Raw genomic sequence first — 19082 nt, forward strand, 5'->3', positions numbered from 1 at the left:
CGGGCCAGGGGATGAAACTGGCCTTTTGAGACATCTCAGTCCATAATGCTTCTCTTCTTTTGAGTCATTTTCCAGTACTGTAAATGACTCTCCCAATTAAGGATCAGTTTCCTAGGGAAAGAGGAACACTGCTAAGCGGGCAGGCTGGGCAAAAGGAGAAAAAGAATACGAATTTCATGGGCGATTGTGCTTGCCAAAAAACGTGCCAGTTTGCATGTCACAGATTTATTCCTCGCGCAGTAGTCATTAGGGAGGGTAAAACCACAGCGATAATGAGAGGCATTATCTAGTGCTGAGAGAACAGATTCAGAACTCTGCTGCAGTCAACTTCAGTGCTGACTTCCACCAGCATTTGCATGCTAGCAAATGTAGCAAAGAAGTGGCTGCTATTCAAAGTTATGAGGAAGAGCAGTTGCCCTTGGTTCCTCCTGAGTGCCCCAAGCGCTTCTGAAACCCCAGCCTTTCATGCAGGTGTCGAGCAGTAGGAAACTGTGAAAATCAACTTTTCAGTGCTCCAGTTTCACAGTATGCAAACCGGGGAGAATAAAAGCTACCTCCTGGTGCATTCGAAAACTTGTTTATAGTCTTCTAAGCTTTCTTCAACCCCTGCGTGGAAGGTACCGCTGGGGTGTGAAGCTCAGTGAGGTTTCCCGCAGCTCCCAAGGCTGGTTTTGGGACTATGAGAAGATGAAGTGGCCTCCAGGCCCCACATCCCAATAAACAGATGTTTCTAGCCATCTTATCTTCCTCCTTGCTCCACGGAAGAATGGATCTATCCTTATCGCCGTGCCCCTACGCTTGGCCAAATATAAAAGCGGTAAAACACCAAGAGCGGGAAACGAGGGCCTGTTGGGGGACTCCGCTGCCTTTGGGCACGTTTCTCTTCACATTCTGGCAGAGCCTGGCACGGAGTCAGCCTCTGACACATAGGGGAAAGTATACCTTTTTTGCCCTACTTTTGTGGCAGTTGTTGCGAGTTTGGCTCACTTTCCCCTGCAATAATGTTGACAAACACATTTCTCACAGTATTCAGGCAGTAGCATTTCAGCCAGCCCATCTGGGCAATTTATGTTTCAATATTTACAGGCAGTGCTGCACCTCTTGGGCAATGGGCTGAGCAGGAATGTGTGTTTAAAGCCTTCCAGGACACGCTATCCCCTTTTTTATAACTTCAGGTGGAAACTTCCAGCACAGGGCTAAACCCTTTCCACCTTCCCCATGTTCTCCAGCCACTTGGTCTCTGCGTGGGGTTAGCACTTCACTCTCTCCGTCCTGATTTCATCTTCCCTTTGCCTGTCTTCTCTGGCCTTTCAGCACACTTTTCATCAGGCTTTCTTTCTGCGGTGTTTTAACGTTTGTCTTACCTCATCAAGAGCAATTGCCTCGTGCCAATTTGATTTTTTTGTAATTAATATGTTTTGACTTGAGACAGAGTAGGAACATTGCCCCTCACAGACATTGCACCTGAAAGTTCATGTCCCCAGTTTCACATTAAAAAGAAAGGTATTAAAGCCCTGCACTACACTGTGGTATGTGGTTTTCTAGGCTTAAATTGGTGTGTTTCCTTCCTGTTCTGCTTATTGACTCATTTCCTTAAATCTAATTTGAGCTTATTATTGAGTTTTAGCCTCAGACAATACATCAGTGGTGTCCGTAATAGCCATCGATCCAGTAGGAAAAGAAGTGGCAGCAAAAGACGAAAGGTTTTCATTACTTTTGCAAGAGACTACAAATTATTATTTTCTGATGGGACACAAGGAGGAAGAACAGCCATGGAGCAGACTACATATTTCTTCCAGGGGGAACCTTGCCTGTCACCCCAGTGTCCAAGCATGTCCAAGTAGAAATAATGACTTGATTAATAGAGTTTTCATCAATACTCTCTTGTAGTTGAGCGTGTTTAAAGATCCCTTATAAAAGAAGAACAGAAGCTGAGAGTGCTTTTTTCAGGAGTTGGGGAAATTAGAGAACGGCTACTTTTCTTCTCTACCTCAACAAACGTTTGAGGACGTTTCTGGTATTCATGCTGTCTGGATCCCACTGGACATGTTACTTGAGGGAAAAAAAAAAAAAAAAAAGTAGAGGAACTCCATTTAAGAGTGGATTAAACATTTCTGTTTCTAATCCACCAGAGCACAGATTTCATCTAATCTTGGGTTTCTGCAGTCAGGTAGATATTTGCTCTGAGAGAAGCCTTTGAGTGTAAATACCAAGGATACTGCAAATGTACTTGATTCAAAACCACTTTAAAGCCAGCAGCTGTCTGGCTCCCTTATATCTGGTCCAGGAGTGAAGACATTTTTTTGTTGAATGCTTGCCCCTGGCTCCCTTTTAGCAAGTTGAGAGACTTGTGTCCAATGAAAGACATTGTTATAGGAGTGGCTGGCTATTCAGCGTTAGCTGGGTTTTGCCCAAGCCTCCAATGACTTAAGCATAATTTTCTGTCTGCAAGTGCACCCATTTAGATATCTAACTACGTGATCTGCAAGAAGGTGCTGTGGCTCTAGTTTTATGCCCACACTTGAGCATAGATTTAATATTAAACTGCAGGCACCCTACTTGATACTCACATTTAATTGCACCTGAACTGTCAAAATGCAGCCTTTGATCACGGGTGAGTTTCAAGCCCTTGCTTGTAATTAAGGAAGATGTTACGGGAAGCATCAGGCTGCATTTGGAGTGGGAGTAAAGGAAGTCAAAGAACACAGGTGCTCTAGCAGCAAAGACATTTGGGCTCCACCCTTCCAACTTCAATAAACTGTGGATATGCACTGCCATGAAATCGTGCTGGTTCAGTGTAGCCTACGCTCAGATGTGGTGCACTGTAGGATACCACCTCCCTCAGTATCAGACTCATCCAAACGCTGGTCAGATGAAGCCCCTCCCTGAGATGCAATTTATTAGAAGCATTTCACAATTCAAATGTCAACGTAGCATAGAGCAAGCTTTTCCTCTCCCTTGCTCTTGCAGCCTTTCACTACAATCAAAACACCCCAGAAGCGGAGGTGGATCCTGGCTGGGTGCTGCTGAGGGGTCCCTGCGGAGCGACCCGGCTGGCTGGGGCAGGGTGCTCCTTCCCCTCGCCCTGCCTGACCCACTGCCACCCTCCCCAAAAACAGAGAGGAGAGCCTCAAAAGTCAAGCCTCCTCACCCTGCTGACAGAGTCTCCCGTTATTTTTTTTAATCTCCCTTGTGGGGATGGCCCTGGCCATCACACCCTGCCTACCTGCACCTCAGTACATACAGCGGACCGTTACCAGAAGATGGCTACAGCAGCCAGCCTGGGTCACCCCAGCCTCACCAGGGCTTGTTTCTGCACGCTGGTGCTGGTGTATCCGAGGATTTTGGGTTAGACGCAGGTGGCTCCCAGCCACTTTTGCATCGCCCGCCCTGAGGTGACGCCTGCTGCACCGCGGAACTCGGGGAGTTGCGTCCATCTGCAAATCACCCAGCCGACCCAAGCCAAAGCCTGCCAGCTTCAGCAAGAGCAGTACCAGGTCCTTAGTAGCCAATTTAAAAAAGCAGCAGCAACAAAATAAATTAAGCATGGGGCTTCTGTGCCAGCAGAGGCCAGAGAGCTTGCCGGAAGAGCTGCCTCAAGGAGCTCTGCGCAGACAGATCAATCACAGTACTTTACACCTACAGCCAAATCTTCCTCCGGGTTTCCCTGGCCCAGCTTAAATTCACTTTAATAGCGGCTGGGCTGGTATAAATGAGAACAGAATTTGGCCTTTGCTGTCAATTGCATTTTTCATCTACAAAGTATTTTACGAACACTAAGTAATAAGCTCACACTAAGACCTGTGAGGGAAGCGAGGCGTTATCCTGCTATCTCTTTAGGGAAGCCAAAAAGGCCAAATGACTTGCCCAAGGACAAAGACTGTCAAGGCCTGAGTATTTACGAGTCCTGGGCTCATAACGCTTTATCCCAGCGACAGGGGCTCAGGTCATTCTCACAGTGTCTTTACCCACAAATTCTGCATGAAGAAACAGTTGAAATTTCAACTGTTATTTTGCCCTGTTTTCTGTGCGTGGTTCTTTCTGGAATGCTCTGAACCCAGGGCTCTGCATCCAAATAACTGGTAGGAGAAAGCTTTAAAAAAAAGCCAAAAACCTATTATTGTGTCTTTAAAAGTCAGAGCTTGCTGAAGAGATTGATAAAATACCCAGCAACAATAAAACTATTTATTATTATTATTATTGCCAGAAGACACAGCACTATCTCAGGGCCTTGGTCGGACAATCAGGAAAATATACATAGCAGTTTCATCTAGCCTAGACTGTACTACAAAAAGATACAGCTTACTGTCTCTTCTGCCTGCCTAGCAAGAAAGGAACGTCCTCCTGCTTTGTTCTTTGGAAGGAGGAAAAACATAAATCATTCTTGATACTTTTTATTATTACTGTTTGACCTGGCCTGCTCATACCTCAGAAAATTGAGGGAGACACCACTAAGGAACACAAGCTTGCCACACACCTGACTCTGAATTTACTAAGTGGGGTAAAGGACCATTTCCCACCCTCTCTCCCAACCCCGCAGTCCCCATCTGTCTGGTCTTTGCCTCACACTAGCAATAAACACCTTCCCAGACCCAGTGGACACCATGGGGTTTATCAGCTCCCCCAAAACTGGTGTGATGGCTGGGCTGACTGCCCTTTCCCACAGGAGCGCCAGAGCACAAAACGGACCTACAAGCGAAGGCACGGTATGTGTCATACTAAAACACGTCCGGACTTGGGTGTTTTCCCGAGTCACATGGATGCACATGACTTTTGGGGTCCGGGGGCCCCGTCCTTGGCACGCACCTCCCGGGCCATGCAGCCACCGTTACGCAAGTCACGCAGCAGACAAGGAGCAAAGTGCCAACAGCAGCCAACAACAGTATCATTAGCTTATAAACCTCGATAAACAGAGATGAACATCTTTTTATGGCAGGTAAAGTACCTAATAGTAGCCATCTCGTGTTTTGTGGTGATAAATGGTATCTCCGATACCAATATTATGGCTTTCCAGGGGTAACCTGCATCAATCGAGAATAAATGCGTCTTTCTGCTGCGGCAGGGTCAGCCATCTGGGAAGGGAGCCCGCTCGGCAGTGCCAGCAGGGCCGTCCCCACTGCCCCCTTCCCTCCCGCCAGCGCTTCGCACGCTGGCGACCAGGATGACAGCAGCAATTCACCTGTAGCCCGAGATCCAAGAGCAGGAAAAGTCACGAGTAACATCGTCATCGCCTAACGCGCCTCGCCAACAGCGGCAGCGCCTCGGGGAGCAGCGGCGAGGTGGCATTGCGAAGAGCAGGGAGGGATGTTTGGGGAGAGCAGCGGTCGCAGGGTGGTGGTACCCGTGCGAGGCGGCACTCCCCACCGGCTGCCGGCACCGGTGCTGCTCCAGGGAGAGCCAGCATCCCAACTGCGCTGCTTTCTGGGCAGGGTATTTTTCCCAGCGCATGGGAAAAATTCCCCTGGGTGGGGCAGTGGGACAAGGGTTTCCTTCTTCTAGCGATCCTGAGAAACTTCTCCTTCGGGGAGGCTGGGATAAGGTGTTCTCTGGGGCCGCTGTGTGCTAGCAAACGCCTGGGTGATGCAGGGTTTCCCAGGGTGGGTTTGGCTAAAGGCCCTCGCGCTCTTCTGTTGCCATTAGGGAGAAACATTACCTGAAAGTCTGGTGCTTTAAACATCAAAGGATGTCAGGGGATTTTCTTTCTTAAATTGCTCTGAGTAAAATTAAGGTAGACATTTTCATAAAAGAGTATACACTTTAAATCCACTTCGGAGTTGTTGAGTAAAGAAGCTAGGATGCAAAGAGAGGCTTAAACAAAAGCTCCACTGAAAAAAAAGAAGAAGAAAAAAAAGATACATACAGAATATTTGTTCCCTGGGGCATTTGTTTTCCCTTTTGAGATCCTTCATGAGCTACTCTGATGTTCAGCTTCCAACTCATGTCGTTGTTTTCAGGAAATTAAACACCATACCCCCAAATTTTTCTTTACATGAACATAAGGCGTGCCTGTAAATCTCAGCTGTCTTCACATTTCTTAGTGAGCATATTGCATCTCCTACAATTATCTCAATAAAATGCACATATCTGTAAGCTAATTTAGCTCTTACACCATTAACTCGGGTTTTATCTGCCTGTTGTTAGGGACAACCACATGTCACGGACAGAAAGCCAGGGGCTTTGAGATGTACAGCACGAGGGATTCATAAGCTCCCAAGAATCTGATATGACCCATCCTTAAATAAAAGGCAGGCTTTTCAAAGGGAGGATCCTCAGCACTTCCTAAAATTGCTCAAGCCTCCTTTACAGTGTCTTAGACTGAGCCCATCAGTGCAGATCTACCCAAGGCCACGTGAAATCCTAGTATACATGTCCAGCTAAAGAACTCATTTTTTCAAATATCAGGCCACACACACACCGGTACGACCACAAGAAGAAGCCAGAAAAAAACAGGTTTGACTGAATAGGATGAAATATACACCAGAGCGACAAACTTGGTTGAAAACACAATTATTATACAAACAATAAATGCGTACACAAATATACATAGAAGCAAAAATACCCCTAATGCTTGTGGTCCTTATCTCAAGTCCAACAAACACTATAAAGGAAAATATTTTAAAATTTGCCTTTTGTCCTAGGGCCTGAAAGTAAAACTAGTAGCTAGAAAAGGAAGCCAAATTTCATTTAATAACCCCCCAAAAGAATTAAAAGCAAACATGCAAAAAGATTGGCAAACACATATGTGTCAAATTCAACTCTTTTACATTTTCTTCATTCACAACAAGTCCTGTTGTTACTATAAACACAGGAAAAGGATTTTTTAAAAAAAATCTTTTCAGCCAGTGGTGCCTGCTCAAAAGTAATGTATATTGTGTTGTTTACATCATGGCTGCACAAGGCTGTTTCCTGCGAGAATGGCTTTGAGTCGCCTCCCGTCCCCAGCAGGACAGGATACAGAGTATTACTACTGTCAGGATGCACCAGGCTACGTACAACGGGTCAAAACTGCTCCCTATTCTCTGGGTCAGCTCAGGCAGAAAAAAAAGCTAGTTTAAAGTGGCTTTAAACTAGTTTCTCCCAGATCCCACTCCAGTAGTCATCAGTGTGCTGGGTCCTTCTCGATCCCATAAACAAGCAGGTCGCTCACCTCCGACTAGTAACCACAGAGGGTCACCTTGTTCCAATAACCTGGGAGGGAAAGCTGGAGAGCGGAGGTTTGAAAGGTATATGAGTCTGCATACAGCAAAAGTACCCATCAGTCTTTATGAAAGAATTTTATGTACACGTGCATCATACATGCTAAATTACTGCAGGTTTAAGTCCTAAATACAAGGGAACTGAATGCATCTGAACCTATGCAATTTTTCACACTCCTTTCTGCACAGCCTTTATATTCATCTCTGCCCTGAAAAAAAACTCCTTTTAACACACCCAAAACTCCAGCAGTTTCAAAGAAGCAGGTTCAGCACGGTGGAGAAATGCAAGGATGAGAATCAAGATCTGAACCTGAAACTCCCTGAGCTCAGGCTGTAGCAGGGCTTTGATCCAGAAACACTGCTGGTAAATAACCGAGTAGCAATTATTTCAATTCCCGTATTGTTTGGGGGCCAAGGGGGCGCGCTGCTTTCTGTCAGGAAACCAATCCATGGAGCCCTTTTTTGGGACAGGATTTCTTCTATCCCACACAGTGATAAATAGCCAGTCCTTCTCTTGTACAGCTGCCCTACCTCTTTCTCTGCCTAGGCTTTCTGAAATAGAAATTCTTAGTTTAGGATGACATTGGGGCTGGTTCTATAAAAATGTCGAATCAAGGAACCAACTCCTTCCCCATGCAGGTGAGGCAAGCTTTCTGGTACTTGGGTGTTACTTAATTCAGCTCACAGTTAGTGATGGGCACATACTTAACACAGTTCATTTCTTCAAGGCATGGTCGAACAACGCAGCATGTACTCCTTGGGGGTCCTAGATACTTCTGGAAGTCCTTTGCGTTATAGACGCTTGTGAAAAATTGGAGGAGCCAATTTGTATTAAATAAAAAGATCGAATTTACTAGCAAGCGATAAGAGAGCAAAACAGCGCTGGGCGGCCGGGGAGACAGTGCTCCGCCAAAAGCTTGCGCCGAAAATGGGGAAGAGTCTCTTTATTTATACAGTCTCTAGTTCCTGTATACGTGGCGGCTGGTATCTTCGGCATTGTGTGCGCTTGCGCCGTCAGCTGTTAGGTGGTCGTAATCTGCCTTCTGGTGGTTGCTGGGATGAAGGCCGAAGTCTTCCTCAGCTGTCCTTTAGGTGACCTAAGTCCCACTCATGCTCTGTAAAACCTCTTTCTACATACGTTAATCATCAGTATGCAATTGTTTTCTTAACGGGATACTCGGGTTTTAGATAATCGAAGAATGTCCCTACCTCCACGTGTGATTTCATGAACAAGGTTAACCTGTTCATTACAATCCCCCCTTTTCTATTTTATCCTGATTTTGTTCATTAAATCGATCCAATGCTTCTTTTGCTCGCCCGAGGATAGGAGTAATTCCTCTGTCCCCGATTTGTTCATATTGCTTTCGTAGCAGCATTAAGTGTGCAGCTTCCAATAACAATAGCAATCAACTTATTAAAAATGCATGGCCCAAAAGTCAAAAATAAGATCAAAAAATAAGAGGTCCTGTAATAGTTGACAATAGGGTGGTTAACCAGGGTGAATAATTAAACATAGACTCATACCAGCTCTGTTGTGCTTCCCAGTCTTTTTCTCGTTTTTCTAACCCCTCCCGTAGCTTGGCCATTGTATCTCTAACTACTCCAGTATGGTCAACATATACACAACACTCCTCCCGTAGGGCTGCACATAACCCCCCCTGCTGCACAAACATTAGGTCTAAGCCCCGTCTGTTTTGTAATACTACTTCTGATAAAGACCTAACAGACTGTTCTAGGGCTGTCATGGCCTTTTCTATCGTAGCCAAATCCTCGTCGACTGCTACCCTTAAGGATTGAAATTTTTGATTTTGTTGTACGAGGGAGGTTATTCCTGTATCGGCTCCAGCAGCTCCGACTGCCATGAGGGTTGCCACCGTGAGGGCTGTAAAGGACTCACGTTTTTGTATGTGATGGGCCTGAGTAGTTTGATAGTCATAAACGAAATCTTCGGGATGGTAAATAAGCCTAGGTATCACAGCTACTTGTATACAATATTCAGTTGTCCAATTAAAGACCTTTAGGGATATACAAGGTATAACCCCAGTTTGGGAACAAATCCACTTAGTATTATCTGCAGGAATTAACCACTCAGCTGTTATTTCTCCTGATTTGCAAGTTGTGTTACACAGGTGTCATTTGTCTTTTGGGACATTACCTATACACTTTCCTTTTCCTGATACTTGGGACATTGTTATCCCTTGCTTACGTCCAGATTCTTTATTCCACAAGCACTGAGCTGGATTTGTTCCGTTGGCCTTCTTAAATCTACTGTCCACCCCAATAGCTTCGTAAAAGGGTGGCCGAATGTTGTAACATAACCAACAATGTTCAGTTATATTAGGGTAGGTGGCATTCAGTACCTGATAACTGGCTTGAAGCATATCCCACAATGGGCTGACTCCGGGTGCAAGAGTCGAGGGTTTGATTTTTGTTGATATGCCCAGGGTGTTATTTTCAGTGACGTTTATGTTAGGAAAGATTGTAACAGTATGTACAATACTGTTACTTATCTTCCTCTGCTATGACTGGATTTGGTCCCACACCAGAGGGTTCATTGGGCACCGGCTCTTTCCTTATTAAAATTATTCCCCCTGTATCCGTGCCTGGTTCCCAAAACCTGATTCCCCAAGTTCTCCCTGTAGTCCATCCTAGATCCTCAGGTTTCGAAATGTTAAGATAAATATGCCAACATGTGCCTCCCTGAACCGAACCTTGAGGCCCATAGGTGGGTTTTTGACATCCTGGCGGTCCCCATCCTACAGTTAAAAATTGGTCTTTTCCTCCCCCTGGTGCCCATTCTGATGCTATTGTTTCACAGCCCCAATATGCACAGTAATATTCAGCTGGGTGATTGCAATATTCTTTTCCTGGATTGTTAGCTGGACACATATAAAAGGCTTTACGCTGAACTGTATACTTGCGAGTACTCTCATCAATGGGGGCCCATCCATGGTATGACCTTACTAGGGAACTCAAGTGGGCCGTGAAAGAGGGAGCGCCCGGGGTAATTCTGTTTTGTATGACAACTGAGTGTTCTAATTGTATTAGTGACCATTTGAAGGGTTGATGGCTGACATTGTCAGATACCGTAGGCCCAACAAGCAAATACCACAGTAACATCATCCAAACACGGATTGCTGGTGGGGTTCCCCAAGGAACACCAATAGGTGTCGATGTCAATTCCCAATTATCTCTTTGCCAGGACATACCCGGTCGGGTTCCCAGAGTCCATTCTTCCTCTCGAAGTGTCTGTTTCTCGCTATTACCCGCCGATGATCTCACGGTGTACTCACACTCTCTTTTCCATACGCCTCTGCCTACTTCGCCGACTCTGGTGCCTGGAGCAGTGAGGTTTCTCATCTTCTCGGCAGCAGTTGTACTTCTTAAGGGCGTGTTTTCCACTTGCAAAGCCCTTACGGGATTTAGCTCCTCCACGGGAACTGTGCAGAATATTTTATATTACCTAGGAAATGACAAGACACTCGCAGGATTCAGGGTTATAGGAGCTTTGGGTTGGTTAGGGATTTCCCGTAGCTACTGCCCCCCCATAAGGCAGACGTGTTTAGTCCCCTTCTCCTTTGGGTACACTGTGTATAGCCGTCCCTAAATGGGTGGCTGTTCCTGCGGTGTGTCCACCAGCATTCCTTACACAAATTTTATTTAAGAGCAGAAGCCATTCTAGTGATGCATCTAGCTGGCTTCCACGCGATTCTGATAGCACACCGCCTTATAGTTTCAGGCCAATCGTTCTCATATACTTCCCAGGCTTCAGGTACTAATAATTCCCACCCACAAATTAGTCCATTAATTTCCACTCTATTCAATTGGTTTCCATGGGGGAATTAGTACTCTCGACACTTCATACAATAATAATGTCTCCTTCTAGAACTGCAATACCATTTCTGACCGTACCTTACACAGTTACAAAACACCCAACTCCAATGGTTGTGGTTACGATGCTTTAAACACGGAATCCCACTAAAATATTCCGGTGGTCTAGGAACTTCAGTCTCCACTTCACAACAAAAAGGTAAGTACTGAGGAGTTCCTGTTAATTTTTATACATATATATATATATATATACATACACACCAGCTCTGCCAGTTTGATGAGGTATCCGTTCTGTACACCAAGGAGTAAAGTTCACCACCTCTAAATTATCTCCAGGTGACACCTGGAACCACTGGTATAAACTAGGTTTTACCGTTCTTCCAAAAGGATTCATTCATTTGTGCAGTTCCTTTTTCTTCCTTATCACTAGTTTTAAGTCCTCTGAAGTCTTTGCTACTTCCCACTGATCTCTGGGTAAAGGTCCTTTAATTCGCGAGGCGTGCGTCCATCCTCGTTCTGCAGTCCGGACAGCAGTTTCTGTGGTAGGTAAAACAAGAAAGGGCCCCTCCCACCTAGGAGTGAGAGAGGATTCTTTCCAGGCTCCGATTAATACCACACCACCTGGCTTCACTGAATGTATGGATATATCTAGGGGTGGCCTCTGTACCACCATTCCCTTCTTTCGCAATCGCTCTCTCCTTTTCATCAGCTGAACAATATAAGGGTTAATACTATCTTCATCTAAAGTAGGGTAATTGGCTGGGCATTCCATATCATAGGGCATGCCATATAACATTTCAAATGCAGAAATTCCAGTATCCGCTCGGGGCTGAGTCCGAATATTTAATGAAGCAATTGGCAAGCATTTTACCCATGACATTTTGGTTTCTATCATTAACTTAGTTAATTGTTTCTTTATGTCTCCATTCATTCATTCTACTTTCTCGGAGGTTTGGGGATGTCAAGGGGTATGGAACTCCCATTTAGTTCCAAAGGGGGCTAGAGCTTCTTTTACTACTTTGGAAATGAAATGTGGGCCTCTATCTGAATCAATAGTTTCAATATTTCCATATCGCGGTATGATATGCTCTAAAAGTACTTTTACCACTGTATTGGCAGTTGTCCTAGGAGTAGGGAACGCCTCGACATAATGAGTGAGGTGGTCTACCAATACAAGTAAGTGTTTATATCGCCCTACTTTAGGGAGATCAGTAAAATCAATCTGTATTTTGGCGAATGGTCGGCGTGCCAATTCCCGTCCCCCTTGTACTTTTTCTCTAAGATGCTGCTTATTGATCCTCTGACACGTTAGGCACCCCTGTACGATTCCCTTGGCTACATTATAAACCCCAATACACATGTACTTTATTGCGAATTGAGCAACCAGCGCTTGGACACCCCAACAAGTCTTTGAGCGCATACCTTTCATTATTTTCCATGTTAGTGCTTTTGGTAACATCTGTCTCCCATCATGTAGTTCCCATTTACCCTCTTTTTCCACTACTCCCATTTCCTTCAATTTATCCATTTCTGGTTTACTAAACTGTGGGCTTAGGATTCTTGCCGGCGTTTCACCTGCCGGCGGGGTGATGGTCACAGCAAGTAGTGCTGCCACCTTGGCTTCTTGGTCAGCAAGATTATTCCCTCGAATTTCAGGGGTCGTTCCTCTTTGGTGTCCCTTAACATGTACCACAGCTATTCGCTTGGGCCCTCTTATTGCTTGTAGAATTTTGACAATCAGTTTCTCATGAACCAAATCCTTTCCTTGAGAATTAATAAGTCCCCATTCCTCCCAAATTTTTCCAAAAGTGTGTACCACTCCATACGCATATTTTGAATCAGTGTACATGGTTCCTTCTTTGTCCTTTAAAAGTTCCAATGCCCTAAGTACTGTATATAACTCACATGCCTGCGCCGACCAACTAGGACTGAGGGGTCCGGATTCCTTTACTTCTAGGCTCCCCCCGTCCACAAGTGCATATCCTGACTTCCTTTTCCCTGCTATTACTCGAGATGACCCATCAGCGAATAACTTTTCTCCCTCTCCCAATTCTACTTCTTCTAGATCTGGCCTAATTTTTGTTTGTTCTTCAATGGTTTGGAGGCAATTATGTGTTAACTCTTCTTCATGACCCCCATACAAAAATTGCGCCGGGTTCTGCAAGCTCGCTGTTCCGATCTCCAATTTAGGGGAATGGATTAGGATCCCATATTTTAAAAGCCTAGCATTGGTGATCCATTTTTCAGCCTTTTGTTGGAGAAGTCCTCAAATATTATGGGAGGAGAACACCCTTAATTCACTTCCAAATGTTACCTTATTCACTTCTTCCACTATCAGGGCTACAGCAACGACTGCCTGTAAACAGGTGGGCCACCCTCTACTGACAGGGTCTAATAATTTGGAAATATACCCTACGGGTTTCTTTTTTCCCTGCCCACTCCTGGGTCAAAACCCCATATGCTGTCCCCTCCTCAGTGGCCACAAATAAATAAAAGGGTCTCCTCACATCAGGCAGACTCAAGACAGGGGTGTTAACTAGGTCGGCCTTGAGACTCTAATCTCTCTTCATCCTCTTGGGTCCATTTAAGCAATCCATCCATAGTTAACTTTTGATACAAAAATTGCGCTTTCGCACTAAAGTTCTCGATCCACTGTCTACAATACCCAAATAGCCCCAACAATTGTCTAATCTGTCGTTTACTCCTCGGGGCTTTCAGTGATAAAATCCCATTTACTCATTCAGGGTCTAACTTCTTAGTCCCCTTGCTTATCCAGTGTCCTAAATATTTTACCTCCTCTTCCACAAACTGTAGTTTTGACCGTGATACCTTGAGGCCTTGAAGGCTCAAGAAATTTAACACCCGTATGCTTTCTTTTCTGACTGTCTCTTGATTTTCTCCTGCCAACAATAAGTCATCCACATACTATACTAGCACAACCCCATCTTGCAGCTGGTATTCTTGTAGAATCCGTTCTAGGGCTTGTCCAAATAAGTTTGGGGATTCCGTAAACCCTTGGGGAAGTACAGTCCACCTTAACTGCTGTCTCCTATGAGTGTCTGGGTCTTCCCACTCGAAGGCAAAATAGTCTCTACATTCTTCCTTTAGAGGGCATGACCAGAATGCATCCTTAAAATCTATTACACTATACCATTGGTTCTTGGGCCCCAATTGACTCAACAGGGTGTGTGGGTTTGCCACTACTGGGAACTGGCTGACAGTCCGTTTATTGATTTCCCTTAGGTCATGCACCAACTGATAGCTACCATCGGATTTTTTTACTGGTAAAATCGGGGTATTAAAAGGGGACATGCAGGGTTTGAGTACCCCCTTTCCCAATAGTCTCTCGATCTCAGGCTTTAGTCCCCTTCTCCCTTCATTAGATAAGAGATATTGTTTAATTCTCACTGGAATCTCGGGGTTCTTAATAACCACCTCAAATGGTTCAATATCCAGTTTTCCAACTGTCTCGGGAGTATACCACACTTCGGGGTTAATTTGCTTCTCGTCCACCTCTGTAAGGGGACAAAGCCTGATTTTTAACTCTTCCTTTTCCACATCCACCCAAATCCCCATTTCTACGATTTAATCCTTATCTAATAGGTTATATTCCGCTTCAGGTACTAACAACAGCGTTCCGATTCTGTATCTGCAACTTGATTCCACTGCCACATCTTTTATAATGGGGACCCTTTTGCTCCAGTTACATTAACTTTATCGCCAGATATTTTACATCCCGAAGGTAATGATTGTACAGTAGACCTTTCAGCTCTGGTATCTACAAGAAAGGTCACCTCCTGGTGCTGAGGACCCACTTTTAAAGTTATCAAGGGCTCTTTCTTACCAGGGGTCCTCAGCACATAGAGCCCCTGACCCCGCTAATCCTCCAGGAACGCTTTTTCATCCTGAATCCTTTTTCTACATTCTCTCTTCATGTGTCCTTTTTTCCCCGCAATAGAAACATCCTACGGCTTTATCTCCTCTCCTCTCCTCTCGATTCTTTCCTTATCTCCCCCACCAGGCCTACCGGGTCTCCTTATCACACCCTTCTGTCCTTCTCTTACTGCTGCAACCAGCAGCCTCGTCTGTCGCTTTTCAGTTTCCTCTTCTCGCCTCACATACACCTTCTGAGCTTCTCTAAGTAATTCATCCAACCCCTACTCCTGCCAGTCCTCAATTTTCTCCAACTTCTTCCTAATATCTCCCCATGATTTGGCCACAAACTGAGTTTTCAGCAACGCTTGTCCCACAGGAGTGGCAGGATCTACCCCAGAATATAACTGGAAGCTTCTCCTTAATCTTTCAAGCCATTCTGTCGGGGTCTCATCTTTTTTTCTGTTGTTCACTAAAGGCTTTATTAATATTCTGTCCTCGGGGAACAGATTCCCGTACCCCCTGAATTATAATTGTTCTCAAGTCTGACATATTATTCCTGTGAGCCGGATCCTGATTATTCCAGTTTGGCCGATTTAAGGGCCATTTTTGATCCGCCGCCGGGCCAGCCTGATGTTGCTGGTCCCACACGCTCATCCCAGCCCCTCTAATCATGTCCCTTTCTTCTACGGTAAATAATATGCCCAGGATAGACTGTAATTCATCCCACGTGTACAAATTTGGTCCCAAGAATTGATCCAGCCTCTCGGCTACCCCCAGAGGATCATCTAACAAACTCCCCATTTCCTTCTTAAATTCCCTTACATCCCCTGTATTAATGGGAACTGCCACATACCCTGTTCCCGTTCCCCCCTGTCCATCCCCACCAGGCACTAACATTTCCCGAAGAGGAAACAATCTTTCCTCTCCTCGCCTTATTCTATTATGTGTAGACCTTCTGGGAGAGGTGCCGGGGTTCCGAATCTGACCCTTCCTGGGCCTGGGCCATTTCCTGGCCTTGGGGTGGGTCCTGAGGTGGAGGGGGCTGAGGGGCATAGGGAGGGGGCCAAAGGGGCTCCTCATCATCTTTTCAAGGTTTATCTGGTCTGTTTTCCCTTAAGGCAAAGAGGAATGACGGTTCCCAACATTGGGGAATCCATAAGGCAGCATATTCACTCTCCTCTGGGCTGGCTGGTGGTCTCTTATTGTTTACCCATATGTTTACTTGTTGACACACCCAATCCTCGGAGGACCCGAACACGGGCCAGAGTACATGAGGATTGCTGAGAGGTTTCCCACCCCAAATCTCAATACAATAATTAATCCTCTTTTCCTTAGACTTATCCTTTCTCTTTGGTGAACTGTCCCAATATCTTATCATCAGGCCTAGGGGACTATCTGGGGGTATGTCTGGTAACTTATCTTTCTTCCCCGTCCCCATGGGTCCAGAGGACTTGCTTTTCCTCTGTCCCATCTTCCGAGGTGCCCTTAGCCACACACACACTCACTTCCCCTCAGTCGTGACTCGTTCCCTCACGGGCTACGAGAACTGCACTACTGGAGGGTCCGCACTCGCGTGATCTCAGAGAGACCTCTCACACAGTCGCACCTCGGGGTAACCACCCCAACCAAACGGCTCACAATTTATATACTCACCTGCTCCTGAGGTCTTCGTTTGGTCTTCGTGCACAAAATTTAAGGGGTCCTGCAGGTTCTTTTGCTCAGTTATCATAATTTAAAGGGGTTCGCGGGTCCAGGGTGTGGCAGCGGCAACTCCTCAAGATGGGGCTATCCGGGGATAGGGTGCCTCCCCACTTGTGAGGGCCTGCACCAAAGAACCTGGATCCGAGTCACGGCACCAAGTTTGTTATAGATGCTCGTGACAAATTGGGGGAGCCAATTTGTATTAAATAAAAAGATCGAATTTATTAGCAAGCGATAAGAGAGCAAAACAGCGCTGGGCGGCCGGGGAGACAGTGCTCCGCCAAAAGCTTGCGCCGAAAATGGGGAAGAGTCTCTTTATTTATACAGTCTCTAGTTCCTGTATACGTGGCGGCTGGTATCTTCGGCATTGTGTGTGCTTGCGCCGTCAGCTGTTAGGTGGTCGTAATCTGCCTTCTGGTGGTTGCTGGGATGAAGGCTGAAGTATTCCTCAGCTGTCCTTTAGGTGACCTAAGTCCCACTCATGCTCTGTAAAACCTCTTTCTACATACGTTAATCATCAGTATGCAATTGTTTTCTTAACCGGATACTCGTGGTTTTAGATAAGTGAAGAATGTCCCTACCCCCACGTGTGATTTCATGAACAAAAGTTAACCCGTTCATTACACTTTGTAGCCTGCAATTGGCTGAAGAGAGAAATTAGACTTAATTTGGAAAGCCAAATTTAGTCCAACATCCTAAATACAACTACTTCGTCCTAAACTGTGGCTTTAGTTGACTTGAAACGCGTTATTAGAGAAGACGGCAGTGACAAACTCAACAGCCATTTCCTGCCCACCCGCCCCCCAAAGCAGAAATCAACCTTAGGCTGAACCTTGCCAATCATGGCACACTATTAGCACAGGCAATTATAGATAATCACAGCAATTGCTAATAAAACATTATCAAGTGTAATGGAAGGGGTAATTGCTACCTTTCATTTAAGAAGGTCTAAGATCACGGCAAGATACGATCAAGGAGGACAGCACCGCAGTGATTGCCAGCTCCGCTCCTTACATGAGGGTGTCCCTCAGGAGACCCCCAACTACAGCTCGGGAAGAGAAACAACAGAGGTGTGCCAACCCTCTGCCCTCCAAACAGCTCTCAGGGCGAGACAGGGAACGCAGCTGCAGTAAAAAGTGCCAGCAAATTTGCTGCTTCTGAAGCACCGTGAACCTGAGTGGGACTGAGGTGCCCAAGAACACCCTAAAAAGTTTCCAGCTCAGTGTTTTGCAAGAGAAGCCAACGCACCAAGGGAGCGCTGCGCTCCTGTGCCATGGCAGACCCCGAAGCTCTCTGCGGACCCGACCCCGGGGCCTGCAGGGCAGAGCTGCAGCCGGGGATCATGTCTGTGGGCTCTCAGCAAGCCTCTGGCTCGGGACGGGGACGGGGCAGCTCTGTGTGCGGCTGGCCCCGACCCTTAGCGCTGATCTTCGGTGTCTGTTAAGCAGGAGACCACACAGCCGCCCTCAGTCCCCCAAGACTGTCAGACTGTTCGGCCACAGGGGCTGAACGCAGAAAGCTGTGGGAATCAAGTGAATCCTCACCTCCAACCTAATGCACATTTGCAAAGGCAAAAGGTTAGTGCAAGGAAAAAGGTCACCTCTTTACACGGCCATTAGGGAATGTAGGAGGAATGTGTTTTTCCAGCTGATGCACTGCCTTCAGAGGTTTGCATTTCACCGCAGTCTCAGACCAATTTCCCACATTCCACATTAAAAAAAAAAATAATTTTATATATATATACACATGAGCAAATGGTGGCTTGTGTGCGGGGTGACGTAGATCATCATCATCAGTTTCCACGCGAGGAACAGCTCATACGCATGCTTGCTTCCTCTGTCAGAGGAGCTGTATTGAAATGGATGTTTCCTGTGCGAAGAAAACAATCCTTCTGTAACCTGGTGTACAGGCACTTAGTTCACTGACATGCATCTGAATTACTGGCTCCCATTGCCTTGGGGATTATCCAGTGAGGAGCCCCTCAAGCCATTTATGCTACCATAAAGGCTATGCAAAGAGCAGGCAGCATGGCCCCATTTCATGGGGAGAGCATTCGCACAGGGTGCAGCAGCAGAGGCTAGTATGAACAATGGAGAAACTCAGCTTGTTTGGCTCATTTTAATAAATAAAAGTAAAGGGAAGGAGTCTCAGCAATGCACGGGAAAGAAAGAAGTTCGGTCTTGGTCCAAAAGTGAAGCAGAGGATAAAATTATTGCTCTTCTACATGTCTTCTAATGATTCTTACTGATCTTCAAATCTGGACCCTGGCTCAATTCCCAGCATATGTAGCCTTTTCCTGCCACAGAGTCCCACCAAAATATTTGCAGTCACACGTTAAAGTACCTTTTATTGGTTTTACAGTCTCCTGTATATTGCTGTAGAAGAAACAGGATTCGAGTCAGTAGCAACTATGTGTTGCTGAGCACAGAGCAAATTCCCAGGGCTTTTTATTGGATTTCTCTACCTGGTACTAGGCAA

At 45.8% G+C, this 19082-nt stretch overlaps 1 protein-coding gene across 1 annotated transcript; it reads right to left on the reverse strand.

The window, feature by feature from the left end:
- Positions 1-6664: 6664 nt before the first annotated feature.
- On the reverse strand, positions 6665-13277 carry LOC126048606 (protein NYNRIN-like). Its single transcript, XM_049823830.1, has 2 exons — positions 11289-13277; positions 6665-10659 (listed from the first exon to the last, which is right to left on the reverse strand). Exon 1 carries the CDS (start codon positions 12874-12876, stop codon positions 11989-11991), a length of 888 nt encoding a protein of 295 aa, XP_049679787.1. The 5' UTR covers positions 12877-13277; the 3' UTR covers positions 6665-10659; positions 11289-11988.
- Between the last annotated feature and the right edge of the window lie 5805 nt (positions 13278-19082).

The sequence above is a fragment of the Accipiter gentilis genome, chromosome 20, assembly GCF_929443795.1.
Source record: "Accipiter gentilis chromosome 20, bAccGen1.1, whole genome shotgun sequence".
In the NCBI taxonomy this organism is placed as follows: domain Eukaryota; kingdom Metazoa; phylum Chordata; class Aves; order Accipitriformes; family Accipitridae; genus Astur; species Astur gentilis.

Excerpts from the sequence above, each read along its gene's own strand:
- LOC126048606 (XM_049823830.1), bottom strand. The coding sequence starts at position 12,876 with ATGTACACTGATTCAAAATATGCGTATGGAGTGGTACACACTTTTGGA.